The sequence below is a fragment of the Pempheris klunzingeri genome, chromosome 15 (genome assembly GCF_042242105.1).
Source record: "Pempheris klunzingeri isolate RE-2024b chromosome 15, fPemKlu1.hap1, whole genome shotgun sequence".
In the NCBI taxonomy this organism is placed as follows: Eukaryota; Metazoa; Chordata; class Actinopteri; order Acropomatiformes; family Pempheridae; genus Pempheris; species Pempheris klunzingeri.
In genome coordinates, this window is record NC_092026.1 from 7,780,898 (window position 1) to 7,797,985 (window position 17,088).

A 17,088-nucleotide genomic window follows, 5' to 3' on the forward strand; every position below is an offset into this window, starting at 1 on the left:
TGGGGAATGGGCAGATTGCATATAATTAACATTGTGAAATACAGCCACTGACACGTGTCTCTTAAAGGCTGCACAGGCTAAACTGGCCTTGTTAGAGAGAAGCTACGACTAAGAGTTTCAGGGTAGTCAGAGTTAGAGTCAAGTGTTTTGTAACAGTCAAATAAAGTTCAATCAGAATTTGAGGCAGATTTGGAGAAGTAGACAGATAAGGAGTACTTATAATTCAATGACCACCCTTCAAACTCTACTCACTGTAAGCTATAATGTATTATGGTACTACATATACGAACGATGAAGTCAAAATAAATATATTATATCAAAGTAAAACATGCTTAGTCTGCAGCTATGAAGCCACTTCTTAGACACCACAAAGGCTGAAGATTACTTAGATTGCTGCGTTGCACGTTGTTGGACCTCGTCCATATCCATATATCCAAACTGTCTGTAGATGTAATCTTTTCTTAAAAATGCATAGTTGCGAGATAAGGGTCTGGTGCGAAATCAAGTGTAAAAGATACTATCATTAAAAATTAGAGGCTGCTCTGCAGGTTGCCAACTGCACCCCAGAGTTGAGTGCAACTCAGCAGAATCTTGACAAATGGTGCATATGGAGAAGTGGTTGTGTGTGTGTGTGTGTTTTTAAGCGTGTATATGTTTGTGTGTGTAGACTGAGCAGCCGGACATGCTGAGCCGTGCCAGTCCTCTTCTCTGCATTAGTCCCACCAGGCAGTGGTTGCTGCTGGCCCACTGAGGCAACATCTGCTGGGTTGGACGCTCCTCATGGAGCAGGGTCCATAGAGGCCTGATGGTTGGCTAGTTGTCTCACTGAAGGAGCTCAGGGAGAGAGACCTCGGTACGGGACTATATCCAATGGTTGTGTGTGTTTGTGTTGGTGCCTGTGTGTTTGTGGCAGCCTCTGTGTGTGGACCATATCCAAACGGACATGGCGAACAAAGCAGAGCTCTCAGCAATCATTCATTGCTCTCAAAAGCCAGCCAGGAAGGAAAGGGGATAGTGTGAGACTGTTTCCATAATAAGTCTGCTTTCAAAGTCAGAGTCAAGGACATCTTCAGTGATGATGCTATGAGATGGGAACTGATAAAAAAAACGTGTGATTTATTACAGCTTCCTCTCTTATGAGTTATCCTTGATTGTGTATCTATGGGGTGAAAAGACAGTATAACCACATCTGTACGGAAATGGCCATCCTATTAATGAGGCAGTTTATTCAGATTCAAACTTGTTTTTTATTACACGGAAACTGAGAGAAGTGATCACACTCAACTTAAATGTTCCTTTTTATGATCTTAAATATCCTATAAAATTGGCACTTGAACTTCCTAGAAAACTGCTGCTTCCTAGAAAAAGGTGCATGTTCGGCGGTGACGCCATGCTGCACTAGTGGGGGTAATTAAAAAGTCAACACATTTTTTCACAACTGCACTTTCTGTCTGTCTCATCAAATAAAACTGCCTTTCTCTCCATAACGAGGAGCCCATTTATTTCTCACTGTCTAATGTCAACAATTTGTTTCAAAAGGAAATGCATCACATCAAGAAAGTAATTATATAATTTCATGAGTCTTTTGATGATTACAAAAAAAACCACTTACATCCTGATTGGACATGTCCCAGTAAGGCCTCTCTCCAAATGACATCACTTCCCACATGACGATGCCGTAGCTCCACACGTCACTGGCCGAGGTGAACTTTCTGTACGCGATGGCCTCTGGTGCTGTCCACCTCACTGGGATCTTCCCACCCTGTGCAAAGAAGAAAGGAACAAAAGCGGTAGAAGGTGAAGGTGAGTTCCAAAACAGTTTATTATTTATTAACATTATTCGCAGCTGCTTAACCACCCTAAACACCACCAGGCTTGCTTGAGATTTCTACTCTGTCCCTCTAACTCTTTCTCCCCTCATCCACACAGTGTATCAATCATCCAGCAGAGAAAACATACACAAGATTCTGCCTCTGTCTCAGCCAGAGGCTCCCAACAGTGTTCGCCCTTCACACATCGACCAACATCACATTTAGTGTCTCCTCTCCCACAGCCCTGTTTGAATACAGGAAGATAGGCCTCGGCTTGTGCTCATACGTCAAGCGTGTCTGCCTGTAATTGGGCTACCTGGGCCTCAGGCATGCCACGCGCCCTGTTGACTGAAATTGACAGCTGCTACTTTAAAATGCCACACACATACAGACACATTTGGGAAGATATTCACAAGCACAGAAACAGATGATTGCGGATGCACATACATCTAAACAGACAGACACACATAAATCCCTGTTTGCCCCCCACCACCCCCATGGCACCTCCCTTTATATCTGAGTTGAGCTCGCCACTAGTTTTAATGCCAATTAGCTGAATCTGAGCATTTGCAGATAAGCTGCTGTTGGAAACAAACCCAAAACTAGAAAGGAACCTACACCCATGGACCACCCTGCTCTCTGCTTGCTCTTTGAGAGCAAGAGGGAATGGGAATGGGATGGAGGAGTGGGGGGTGGAGGATGAGTAGAGAAACAGAGAGAGAAACAAAAGATAAGTCACGTGAAGGAGATACAGAAAATGGTTCTACTGGGCCGTTTCCAGACTGCAGGTTTATGTTTGAGATGCTAGACAAGAATAGCCACATTTACAGGTGTTTTCTTGTATGTGTATATCTATTCACACTTATACACAGTAGGTGTTACAGGTCAGTGCTGCGTGGCATTGCAGAGGTGGAGAGGCCTAATGAGCAGCTCTTTAGGGTTTGACCTTTGAGAGGATGCTTACCCTGAAAAGAGATTTAGCACCTGACCCTGAATGGAAACTGCTGTCAGGGCACACTGCAAGACGCAGAGGCAACTCTCAGCTCTCGCTGAGCACACCAGCCAGCAGAGAAAAAAGACATGAAGCATTGAAATAATTAGGATATGGCACAGTGTGTGGTTGTGTGAGTGTGACAGACAGAGAAAATGAGAGAACAAGAAAGAAATACAGAGAGGAAGAGATCAATAGTCGAATAAAGGCTATGTAAGCCCCAGTGACTTCAATGCTTTTCTCATATCTCAGACTAGTTCATATCTGAATCGTTTCATCTTAACTGAGACCTTAGGACACTTTCCTTTGCCCTCTCCTTTGTCTGAGGGCCTTGGCCTACACAGATACAAGCCAAAGATCTTCCCTACAAAAATATAAAAAAAAGGCAAATTGCTTTCTTCTTCTTCAGTCACTCTGTCATGGGCAATGCTTCAAGTCAATTATATTGTTTGGACGAATGTACAAAAGATGAAAAACGAAGAAATAAACACAGAATAACATGAAAAAAACAGCTGCTCCAAGCAAAATGCCATCCATTACAGCCTCTCTTTATCATCACTTGCTTACTCCCTCGCTTTCTCTGTACATCTGGTCTAATGCCCCAGGACCCTGTTGGGATATGAGCTGAGTGTCGCTGGAATGGCCTGAGCAAAGACACAGGCTTCACAAGAAGCTCCCTGTGCGCTTCCAATGAGACAGACTTTAGTAATAACATTTCTAAGGCGCGTGAGTCAGAGGCGGCTATGCAAACCCTTAGTAATTACTGCTGTGGGCCAGTGATAGCTCTGCCAAAATCCTGCTTTAATAACATGAAGTGCTGAACAACTCATGCATACAGGGAAGAAGGCAAAAGCATAATAAAAAGCATTGAGGCCTTTTTTTTCTCAGTAAAAAGTGTTAATACCACGGGGAGTGAGTTGGGTAGTAGTAGCGGAGATGATGGGAATTAAAACAGACCTAATGTCAACACAAAAGCATGACTGCTTTGTGACGCCTTGAAGCATGGGGAGAGCTCTTTGGATATGCTATATTTTGTTGGCTACTGAAAAAGGAACAAGCTGTTTTCTGTTTGCCTTGAAGTGAAATATTGCCCTTGAAACAGAATTCACACACTCCTATTATCTCGGACAGTTAACTGAGAATTTGTGTAGATGAGTCAGACTGAAGTACGGCCACTGCAGCTACAGAAATTCTAAGCATTGAGAGGAGTCATCTGTAATGATATCAAATGATATTTCCCAAACCCCGATGACAAATAAATTATGTGTGTAACATACAGTGCCTGATTTTCCAGAGATCCTGGATGGGTCTATTTCCTGGTTGATAAATGGTGGTATTATGAAGAAAATTCATGGACATTAGGGTGTCTTCTGCCCTCAGCTAAATGTGACTATTCAGCCTATGCAGCGAGCTAAACATAAATGGCTTCAGTAAGCACTCAGGAGACCGTGTAACATTCTTCAGATGCTTTACTGATGTACCATTTGTATTATTCCCTTTTTCTTTTTTTGTAAAACTGTAATAACAGAAACAGAATACAGAGAGTTTAGATTCAGTAGAAATGCATAGGAAACACACTAAACATCATTGCCACATGCACATAACCGATCCCAAGTCATAACCTTAGCAACAGATGGATATAGTACGTGAAATAGCATGCTAAATGCTATACGCTACTATGATTTGTGCTAACAGGCAAGTCAGAGCTAACGGCTAGCTAACAATAATTGCCATACTAAGTGACAACTGACTCCATAGACATGTAAGAAGACAACTGCTTACTGAATAAGGCACTAATATACATCAACAATAAGTCATTTCATTTCAAACTTACAGATTATGCCATTTCAAGGGGTAACGGCTGAATGAGTCAACGGACACACCAGAACTTTCCTTCCATGACGTTTCAGTCTCTCATGCGCACGCACTCGCTACTTCCGCTATATGACCACTAGGTGGCAGCGCTTACCACGGTCAATGTATTCCCAATAAAGACACATTTGCTAGATTAATTATTGGACAAAAAACTATGAACTGTCTTATAACAAACTCTCTGAACTGATATGAGGGACAGAATACTCCCCGTCTGACATCTGTAAGATGTCATACTAACAAACCGAACACACTCTTATCATAGGATATGAGTCTTTCAGGTGTGGTCCTTCGAAACCAGCAAGATGACTTCGCTAATGGGTCTCAAGTATAGTCTCTGTTCGCCGTTGCGGATAACCTTGACCTCGATCTTCCTTACTCTGTTGTCCTGACTGGGGAAAGTCTTTGATACCAGCCCGAGAGGCCAATCATTCCTGTTCTCTAGCCCATCCTTGAGCAAGACAACATCTCCGACTTGTAGATTGGGTTTTGGCGTCCTCCACTTTCGACGACCTTGTAGTCCACTGAGGTACTCTCTCTTCCACCGTCCCCAGAAGACGTTGGCCAGGTACTGTACACGCCTCCATTGAGCTCTAAACAGATAGTGGTCGTTGAACTGTCCTGGTGGTACTGGAGGCGTGTCAACTTTTTGTGTGAGCAGCATGGCAGGAGTGAGAATCTCAGGATGCTCTGGGTCAGTGGAAACTGTCGTAAGTGGCCTTGCATTAATTATCGCAGTGACTTCCGCAAGGAATGTCACTAACACCTCGTGTGTGAGCTTTGCGTTTCCACGCTGCAGCAGCATTGCATCTAGGATCCGTCGACTAACGCCGATCATGCGTTCCCAAGATCCGCCCATGTGTGAGGCATGTGGGGGGTTAAACTTCCACTCGCAGCCACTGTCTCCAAGATAAGTGTTGATTTTGTTGTTATTACAGCCCTTTTTGTCAATTTGGAGTTCTCTGCAAGCGCTCACAAAGTTTGTGCCACAGTCAGATCTGAGCAGTTTGACAGCACCTCGGATGGCAAAGAAGCGGCGCAGTGCATTTATGAAAGACGAAGTATCCATTGATTCTATTACTTCAATGTGTATGGCACGGGTGCTCATACATGTGAAGATGACTGCCCATCTCTTGGCCTCTGCTTGACCGCCTCTTGTTTTTCTGACTGTGACAGGCCATGGACCAAAAACATCTAGGCCCACACACGTGAAAGGAGGGCCTGCACTCGTTCTGTCTTCTGGTAGATCTGACATGATCTGTTCTTGTTGCTTGCCTCTTAATCTGCGGCATGTGACGCAGTTGAAGATAACACTACTGATGGCTCTCTTCCCACCCACTATCCAAAAACCTGCAGCTCTGATAGCGCCTTCAGTGAAGTGTCTGCCCTGGTGGTGTACTTGTGCATGAAAGTGTCTGATTATGAGCTGACTTATGTGGTGTTTACTGGGAATGAGCACAGGGTGTTTGTCGTTTGTTGTCAGTTGAGCTTTTGTTAGCCGACCACCGACTCTAAGAACAGCGTTTAGGTCTATGAATGGGCTTAACTTGCTAAGTGGGCTTTGTTTGTGAACGGACTCACCCTGTTCCATGTGCCTGATGTCATCTGCATATACCTCTCTTTGTACTGCACGAACAATGGTGACTTTGGCCCGCTGAAGTTGTTCTTCAGTGATGTGCTTGTTACATTTGTGCCATCTGTGACATGCGCTCTCCGGAGCACCTTTAAAAGACATGGCAATGTGCAGCAGCCTGGCGACAGCTTTTAACAGATGACTCCAATTGGAGAATCTTTGAAACCTTGCAGTTCCGAGCTTGCCTTTTGACAGGGACGTGGCACAGGATACAATCTCCGGACGCAGTTCAGTGTCGTTTTCAGGGTTAATGAGGTTGAAGGACTCTTCCAGTATTTGACCTTGGCCCGAGTCAGCAAGGAAGGCGGGTCCGCTGAGCCATGTAAAGTGGGACAGATGCTCGGCGGACAGTGCTCGTGTGGCATGATCGGCTGGGTTTAGATGTGTGGGTACATAGTGCCATTGGTGGGTCTGGGTAGAACGTCTAATGCGCTCTACACGGTTATGGACATACACATAAAAGCGTCTCTTTTCGTTGAAAATGTAGCCGAGTACTACTTTAGAGTCTGTGTAGAAGTTTACCTCGTCTATTGTGGTGTCGAGCTCTTCCTGGACCATATCTGACACTTCCACAGCCAGCACAGCGGCACAGAGTTCTAGTCTGGGAATGGTGATATCTGGTTTAGGAGCCAGCCTGGCCTTGCCAAGGAGAAAGCCAACTTCACTGTGTCCACTAGCGGCTGTGAGTTTCAGATAGGCAACGGCCCCTACAGCTTTTGTGGATGCGTCACAGAAAACATGCATTTCCTTTCTTTGAGCCTCAGATAGTGACATGGATGTATACATACGGGGAATCTTGAGTTGTCGTAGGTGCGTTAGAGAGTCTTTCCATTTTTGCCATTTCTCCTGTTTCTCTTTTGGTAGTGGGGCATCCCACTCGCTTATGTCAGTTGAAATCTCCCTCAGGATGGAGCGGCCTTCAATGCTGACTGGCACAGCGAAGCCAAGTGGATCATATAAACTGTTGATGACTGACAGTACGCCGCGTTTGGTGAAAGGCTTGTCAGTGATTTCGTTTTGAAACGAGAATTGGTCAGTGGACAGGTCCCAGCCCAGACCAAGGCTGCGTTGCATGGGCGGGGAGTGTTGTCCGAGTTCGAGTTCCCGCAGGCCTGCAGCTAGATCTTCACCTGGGAAGGCACTGGTGACTACAGGACTGTTGGACGAAATCTTGTGAAGTCGGATGTTAGACTGAGCCAGCATTTTTTGTGTTCTGTGAAGAACGTCGATCGCCTGCGTTTCAGAGGCGAATGACTTTAGCCCGTCATCTACATAAAAATGGCGCTCGATAAATTCTCTCACATCACTGCCGTATTCTCTCTCTCCTTCCACAGCAGTTCTCTTGAGTCCATAAATGGCAACTGAGGGTGATGGGCAATTTCCAAACACATGGACTGTCATTCGAAACTCGACCACTTCTCCATCCAGGTCGTGATCACCGAACCACAGAAAGCGCAGATAATCACGATGGTCCTCTCTGACCATGAAGTTGTGAAACATTTGCTCCACATCAGCCATCACAGCATGTAGGTCACTTCTGAAGCGGAGGAGCACACCCACAAGACTGTTGTTAAGATCTGGACCTTTGAACAGCACTTGGTTGAGAGACACATTTTCATACTGGGCACTTGAATCAAAGACTATTCTGATTTTAGCTGGCTTTTGGGGGTGGTAAACACCAAAGTGTGGGAGATACCAGCGTTCCTGATGGGGTTTGAGTGGAGGAGCCCTTTCTGCGTGTCCTTTCTCGAAGATCTTTTCCATAAACTCCACGTAATGTTCTTTCATCTCTGGCTTTCTCTTTAATGTCTTACGTAGCGACATGAGGCGGTTGAGAGCCTGCTCTCTGTTGTTAGGTAAGCGTTGTTGATAGTGATGAAAAGGCAGTGGAGCCACCCAGTTATTTGCCTCATCTTTAGCAAACTCACTGTGCATGATGTTCAAAAATGACTCGTCTTCTGCAGAGAGTGCCAGTTTATCATCATCAGTTGTTTGCTTGAAGATGTGTTTGCCCAGCTCATCTTTGGCTTGTGTGCCCTCAAAACAGGGACATTCTTCTGTGAACTTTACCTTTGTGTAGATTTTGTTTTCACAGGAAGAGAGGAAACTGGGGCGGCCATTGTCGAGTATGTTTGTCTTGTAAGAGTTCATTGTGGGCCTGTGGGCTCCTGAGAGGCAGACGTCTCCGATGATTGCCCACCCAAGATCGAGCTGTTGGGCATAAGGTGCTTCATTGGGGCCGTTTACCTGGCGGCGAACCTTGTGCGCCCGAATTATGTCTCGGCCTAGGAGGAGGAGAATATCAGCTGATGGATCAAGTGGCGGTATTTGTGCAGCTACATGAGATAGATGAGAGTGAGCAGCTGCAGCTTCCGGGGTAGGTATCTCGCTCCTATTGTCTGGAATCTGGTTACATTCGGTGAGTGTTGGCAGTGGCATTGACACTTTTCCATTAACACCCTCGATGACAAAACCATGAGCTCTGCGCCCCATTTTCTCCATTGTACCAGAGCATGTTTTCATTGTGTATGGGAAGGCCTCGCCATGTAGACCAAACATATCAAAAAAGTGGGAACGAGCCAGTGATACATTACTTTGATCGTCTAAAACTGCGTACATCCTCCTTTTCTTTTCAGGGGCTGAGCTGGGGTACACATTTACCAGGCAAATTTTAGAACAAGACTTTCCTTGTAGTCCTTGTCCACATACCTCAGTGCAGTTGGATGTGGTCACCGTGGGGCTGGGGGTACCTGACTCCCCGCCATGCGCCTCTGGTGGAGTGTCAGGGTCTGTAATTGTCCATGGGGGTGGCCCAGCATGCATGGCGGAAATGTGTGTGTCGCTGTTGCACTCTAAACAGTGAATAACGGCTTTACAGTCCTTGGCCCTGTGGTCTGTTGATGAGAGACACTTGTAGCAGATTGAGAGCTCCTTGAGTAGACCTCTCCTCTCATCCAGCGTCTTCATTCTAAACCCTCTACATTTTGCGAGTGAATGTGGCTTCTTGTGCACTGGACACTGTTTGTTGGGGTCAAGAGAATGAGCATTTAACTTATTGTTGGGTGCACCAACTTGTGTTTTGTTTGCTGTGATTGGGGCTCTGAACCGTGTTTGTCTCACTAGTGGCTTGTCCACCTTCACGTGTGCAGTGCTGTAGTTTTGTAGCATGAAGCTGGGGTCTGTTTTCATTTCAGCGTGGCTGTTCACAAACTGGACAAAGTAGGAGAAAGGCGGATAGTGAACCTTATGTTCTTTCTTATATTTTGACCCTTGTTTGACCCACGACTCCTGCAGGCCGTATGGGAGCTTTTCCACGATAGGATTTATTCCTCTTGGAGTGTCGAGAAAGGTGAGTCCTGGCAGATATCCTTCTTTCTTTGCTATTTCAAGCTCTAGAAGGAGGTCGGCAAGCTCTTGTAGGAGGTGGGCGTCTTTCGGAGCAACTCTGGGAAAGCTTTCCAGGCGTTTGAACAGAGAAGCTTCGATTACTTCTGATGAGCCATAATTCCTGTCCAGCCTTTCCCATAAAAGCTGAAGACCTGCTTCTGAATTGTTAACATGAACAGCTCTGATTCTCAGGGCGTGCTGGAGAGACTCACCGCTGAGCCATTTGGTGAGTAAATCAAGCTCTTCACTGTATTTCAGGTTTAAATCTTCAGTGGCATTTTGAAACATAGATTTCCATGCTATATAAGTCTCTGGCCTATTGTTGAAAACTGTGAGCCCTGCTGTCAGAAGGTCACGACGTGAGAGGAGAGCAGCAAGGTCTGATATGTTAGTTTGTCGATGTGGTGATGGAGATGGGATATTATCCACTCCAATATGACTGGACGAATGAGGTGGTGGAAGGTTGGCAGGGTCACTTGCATATGCAACTGCTGTTAGCGTGCTTGGCCCCATGATGTGAGTGTTGTCTACATCACATTTTTGTCCTTTATTGTGCTTTACCTCACCTTTCATATTTGTGTCATTGGGGAAGTGGGTATTTACATATTCTTGAGTGCGGCTGACAGCCACACCCATTGTAGCAGGAAAGTTCTTGTCTGGTAGCTCCACAGACTCTGCTTGGTCCAGAACCGCAGCTTCTAAGACCCTCGCTGCTGCGAGCGCTGCTTCAGCCTCTCCCTCTTGCCTCAGGGCGTTCAGCGATGCCTCCATTCGGGCCCTCTCCATCTCGATGCGTGCCTTTTCGACCTCCATGTCTATTTGGCGTTTAGCATAGTCTGCTCTGGCCCGGGCGGCTTCAGCGTTGGCTCGTGCTTGTGCTGCAGCTAGGCTAGCTGCTGAGCTACTTGACCGGCGTGATGCAGTCGATCTGCACTCTGATCTTACTTCCAGTTGGGAAAGCTGTGAGGTGTCTCCGTGGTTGGACATGTCTGCTGTCGCTGGAGTGGTGTCTCAGGACCCCGACGATGCACTTGAAGTGTAGACAATCTTTTTACTCTTCTGCCCTCAGCTAAATGTGACTATTCAGCCTATGCAGCGAGCTAAACATAAATGGCTTCAGTAAGCACTCAGGAGACCGTGTAACATTCTTCAGATGCTTTACTGATGTACCATTTGTATTATTCCCTTTTTCTTTTTTTGTAAAACTGTAATAACAGAAACAGAATACAGAGAGTTTAGATTCAGTAGAAATGCATAGGAAACACACTAAACATCATTGCCACATGCACATAACCGATCCCAAGTCATAACCTTAGCAACAGATGGATATAGTACGTGAAATAGCATGCTAAATGCTATACGCTACTATGATTTGTGCTAACAGGCAAGTCAGAGCTAACGGCTAGCTAACAATAATTGCCATACTAAGTGACAACTGACTCCATAGACATGTAAGAAGACAACTGCTTACTGAATAAGGCACTAATATACATCAACAATAAGTCATTTCATTTCAAACTTACAGATTATGCCATTTCAAGGGGTAACGGCTGAATGAGTCAACGGACACACCAGAACTTTCCTTCCATGACGTTTCAGTCTCTCATGCGCACGCACTCGCTACTTCCGCTATATGACCACTAGGTGGCAGCGCTTACCACGGTCAATGTATTCCCAATAAAGACACATTTGCTAGATTAATTATTGGACAAAAAACTATGAACTGTCTTATAACAAACTCTCTGAACTGATATGAGGGACAGAATAGGGTGTGAAAACCTGAAATAAATGTGCCAAGAAGACACCTTATGATATGCTGTCCACTTTCCATTTTCCAAACTTGGTGAAATTAGCAATTTGAGATTGTTTTCTTTGTTTTTCTGCATCATGCATGTGGACAACACAACTAGCCTTGTTTGCGCACAAAATGCCAGTCCAGCAAACCTTGAGCAGACGCAGGAGTGTGCTGTCACCCTTATGTCACCAGAATGAGTTTACAGTGCGTGACTGCTTCAGTCTGGTTATGACCAGTTGTGACAGCTGGCAAAATGTCTGGAGTGCAACTGCAACCATGATGTGCTGGGACTGTCAGGTTAAGGAGTATCCTGTGACAGCCAGGTCTGAAAGATGAAGGATAAACATGTGGTGTCTAGATAACGTGTGTACTTACTGGTGTCTGTTGTGGTCCCTTGGCCCAATAATGTGTGTGTGGACACATAACACATAGCAAGGCTATGAAACACCTGTCATGTCTTTGGCGGATGCATAGCTTAAGCTACTGCAATGTGCCAGATACCTTCATGTAGCCTGTCACTGACATGGTGTTGCAGAATGAAGTAAAATATACCTGCAAATAAACCTGTCAGAATACAATAACAGTCGTCACTAAGATGCAGCAATGTCCCAGATAAACTTATTGTAAGTCCAGTGTTTGGCCTTGTTTTCGCTCAGCTTTTTCTCTTCACAGAAGCTATTTAGAGATTTCAAATAAACTTTCTCCCTCATCTGGAAGACAAATATGTAGATCTCCCTTTCCATGTCTTTTTTCTCCCCCATTCCCTCTTCTCCTTTCCTTTACTCCTCCAACTTCAGTAATCCATTTCCAAACAATGCACGCTCAAATGGACTTGAGGACATTTACTTAGGCTGGGAAGAGTGCTCCATCAACATCTTTTTAATGAAATCTTGAGAGCAACGATCTGCCCTGGATGTCTGCCCAAATAGAATGAGAAAGAGAGAGAGGGGGATGGAGAGAGGCTGAGAGAGGAAGAGTGACACAGGGAGATGGGAGGAAAAATAGAACAAGTAAAAAAAAAAAAAGATGTTGGTTTCTCAGACACCCATGGGAATGTCTGGTAGAGAAAAAGACACAGGTCTTTCCCCTTATATACAATGGAGTCATGTTAAACTTGAATGAAGCATTTGTCAAAGATATATTTTGCATTCCAAAGATCCAAAACAATAAAGAATTGATTAACAAATGAGTTCTAAAAATGTCTCTATACAGTGTGGGAAGGTAACAGAGGGGAGTGAAAAATACCATAAACCCAGAATAGCCGTCCGCAATTGCTTTAAATAGCAAAGAAAAATGTACCAAAGAATTACTACGACGAGCTAAAATAATTTCATTTGTTTGTCATAGAAGGGTAACATTTCCAAATATGGAAAACTACTTTTGACAATATTACTGACGGGTCAATTAATGCCTAATTAAACTTGAGAGAATGACCGCCCAAAGTCATGGGTGGATGGATATTGGTATGAACCACCACCATTCCTGCCTTGAATATAAAACCAATTGATTCCTTCACAGGATGCCTAATATAGGCAGTTACATCTATTTTAGCAAACTGAACACAACCTGAATATGCCTGATTTTTCATTTAATGCTTAGGCTTACACTACTCCTCATGTTTTTAAAGCTACTGGGAGGGTAGCCATGAAACTCCCCTTAATGAGAACAATATGAAAAAAGAAATTATTATGTAAATGTTCTTATTTTGAAGATTTTAAAAGGCATAATTTCTTATTTGGGAGTTACTGCTTTGGCTAAACAACAAATTTAATCTCCCTTTTGTGACACTGCAGTCTGCAGTATGGTGTGTTATGGAAACACAGTCTTAGAAGGTATCTCTTTTACTAATTTAGTTGTATACAAACCACCTCATTGTGAATCCTGCTCAGACACAAATGCAGTCCAACAGCCACAGATGGTGAATCAATGCCCACCTTATACTGACTCTGGCAAACATGACAGAAGGCATAAATCAAGGCGGAGCGCTTTGGGTGGTTGCTCCCTCTTTGATGCAGGGACCAGGTATGGATCACATTACTTTCTTTCTGTTTTTAGAACTTGTACCTCCTCCATATTCATATTCATTTCCATTCCTGGATATTTTCTGCTGCTAGTTTTACCCAAAGACTGAGCAAATTAATCTGTACTCTATCTGAATAAAATTAGCATGGGAACATCTTCATTTGTTTCAAATACAAAACCAAGAGATTAAAAACAAGCAAGGGTAGGGTAGGGTGTTTATGATTTTGCTGCAGTTACGAATGAGCGTGACTGGGGTTCAATTCCCAGCAGCAGAGCTCCCAGCTTGGCAGGGCACTTAGGTGAGAAGCCAGTTGGACATCATGCTTGGTCACTGCAGTGGTGACTCATACTGATGGGGGTGGGGGGTGAAGTAGAGGATCTGTACAGGATAGTATGAACTTTTCAACATGCTCTCCCAGTGAAGCTGAGTAAGTACCTTGGATGTATATGTACTAGTCTACAGCCTCACAAAGCTACAAACAGGAGTTTGAAACAGCAGGGAACTTTGGGAAATACCATCTATTACATTGGGGAGAACATGGGGGGGTCCTACCACTATCAGAAGCAAATGACATGATGTAATGCAGATCCGATCGACAATCAGAGATTTGGAGACAGATTACCTTTCCGCCATGACTGATAACATATCAAACTACAGCTGCAAACTAGAGCCTGTGAGAGTTGCCAGTGAGAAAAGAATGAATCTGAATTTGCGTTGTTCCAAATACAAGATTCAAGAGCAGACATTTGTTTTGGAACATCAGCAATGTAAGTGTACACGTAGGTTGCTTTTGAACATCAAACATAGGCTACAGTAAACATGCGCTTGAAGAATTGTGGAGGGAGAGTGACTGAGTGCATCATTAAAGAGAATCAGTGGATTATATCTTCCTTTCACCTGTATAACCACTTCCAAGAAATAAAGGGGAAAAAAAACCTCTTGATCATAGAATGTTTTAATATTACAAAGAGTGAAGCACATGTCCATTATTGCCAATACTGTAGTGTGAAATTGCCATGTGGTGTTGTGTGAACTAGACAACAAATGTGAGATCTGCATTTACAGTTAGTCTTTTTAAAATGCATTCGGCTTGATGGAAACAACTGTTGTGTTATTTAAATGCCTCTCAACCCAAATTTTGCAAAAAAGTATCTTTATCACATGAAACCTCAATAAAGCAAAGCAAGATATATTATTCATTTGCAGTCTGTTCCTGTGATGATGAGGAGATTTTGGAGTGTGTACCTTGCTGTGTGGTGTGATGTATGGACATGACCAACAGTGGGATGAGTTGTGGCCATCATAGTGACACCACAGTGGCTCAGGGAACTCATGGCATCAGCCACAAAGGCTTTTCTGGTTTGTATACAATACTGTTACAAGTTTAATGTCAAGCTTAATATGTATTTTACTTTTACAAACAAATGTGATATGTCAGGAAATAAAATCAGCAAGAAAATCCCTTTGTTTGCTTTTGGCCTGGTCTATATGGACACGTTCCCATTTCACTTCTTGTTTACTCAGAGACTTTGTCCCTTTTAACTTGCAGTGCATAAATATTTCACTACAAGTTCAATAGACGAGCCAAAAAATGCATGGGCCTGAAGCCAGAGAGAGGGGGAAAGGATGCAAATAGAAAACAGACAAATGACAGAAACAGCAGCACGGTCCACATAGTGTGAGCACTGGAGCGGAGCTGAGAGAATGTCACTCAGGTCACAGGGATTTGACGGATGAGCTTTGTTACTGGCTCTGTGTGACCTCGCCTTTCAACCCCTCTCAGCCTCAATGACACAAACAAACACACACAGACGCAGAGAAAGCCGCCTAGGGGACATATACAGATGGGTGACAAATTAAAGAAAAAGACAACATAAAGTGTCTTCGTAAGATGTCTCTAAAATTGTACTGAAGGCTCAAAATCTCCCATAGGTCATGTGATTCACATCATTTTCATCAAACCATTCAGTAACCCCCTCATATGTGGTGTGGAAGCGTCTTCATTCATTATGATTCTCTGGCTTTTTCCTTTTATTTGTCACCCATCTGTATGTGTAAACCCAGGAACAAAGCAGAAACACATACTTCTAACCACATACAGTCCATCCTCACTTAGTTGCGATATACAATACACACCAATGACAGCCTTTCCACATCGTCAGCTAACACAAGCAGAAATTCCTGACCCATACCTGCCCTCCTCACTATGGCCCTGTGGGCATCAACTCTTAGTAGAAAGGGTAACACTACTTGTCTAAGCTGTTTTACACTTGACACACTACACTCACACACCATATTTTGGAAAACGCGCACACGCACACTTATCTTAGCCACAAATTGTGCATTAAACCTTGGTGACCATTTCCAGATCTCTGACTTTCACTCACCCATGATCACAAAACACACAATAAAACATATGACACATCACCGCCGCTACAGTTTGACGCATCATTCATCACACCTACACTGAGTAGGCCATTCTGATGCGCCTTTGTGTTGCCCCTGGGAAAGCCTTGAAATGAGAAAGAAGTGGACAGCTGGAGAAAAACGAAAGATAGATAAATGGATGCATGGATGGATGGCTCCTTAGATGGACTGTAGTGAGTAAAGAGCATAACGTGATAGTCTTCTGGGTTCACTGGGTGTTCAAAAATCAATCTTCTTTTTTGTCAGGTAAGCAGGGTCACTGACATCTCACCTGGACTTGTGATCATCTACCAGTGATCTACTTCTTAAACCAAGCAACCATGTACATGTCATCCTACAAATGAGAACAAATACATAAAGAAAAAAGCCACTGCTGCATGGAAACGGTCTTTAAAGCCTTTAAAATAATTAGCAGACATCACCTTAGCAAAACCAGTACAGTCTAAGTATCGCCCTGTGAGCCTAATTAATCACGACTTTGGTTAGCAGCCAACAGAGAGGGAGGACAGCCCCCTTCTGTCTGAAACCTCCACAACATTGCTCCAGAGTGAACCCACATCCAGGGTTAACACAATTACCAGCATGTCCTCCCAACCATACATCCAGCATCACACCACAGGCCCTGTAATTGGTGTGCCTAGAATTGCAGGGAAAAATTACAAAAGCAGTAGAGGGAAAGAGGTGATTAATTTGCTGAAGAAGGAGGTCGATGGCGATGTAAATCACTGCATGTCAGCGCAATTTAATTTCCCTGATTCCCCCGGCCTTGTCTGCCACACCAGCCTTGCTCACTGATTGGTTAGCGTCAGGTCGTAGCTGAAGAAGTCATGGAGTGAAGGGCACCATGCATAGCTTAATTAGAGCATGGGACCCTGTATGGGACCCGTGGACCCATGCTAGTTTGCATGTTCCCCCAAATACAGGGCATGAGGGATTAGGAGGACAGGTGTCAATAAAGTCTGTGTCAACATCAGTTAAGTATGAGCTGTCCACATGTTAGCGCATCACATTTACTTCTATCTAGGAATTGAACAGGCGTATCGACGGACTTTCAGTATATGGTGGGTTAATGGACACAACTGCTCTTTAGATTTGGAAGCAACAAAAATAGTTATGGGACTGAAGATTTCATCTGAATTGTTATGATAA

The 17,088-nt window shown here is 44.1% G+C and overlaps 1 protein-coding gene across 3 annotated transcripts in view; it reads right to left on the reverse strand.

Annotated features, from left to right (window-relative positions):
* The window catches only part of LOC139214287 (ephrin type-B receptor 1-B), a 158,441-nt gene that overhangs the window by 6,923 nt on the left and 134,430 nt on the right, over positions 1-17,088 (reverse strand). For all 3 annotated transcript variants that reach the window (XM_070845099.1, XM_070845098.1, XM_070845100.1), the window contains exon 13: positions 1,613-1,762. In XM_070845099.1, the coding sequence (XP_070701200.1) occupies positions 1,613-1,762 (150 nt within the window). The remainder of the gene's footprint in view (positions 1-1,612; positions 1,763-17,088) is intronic.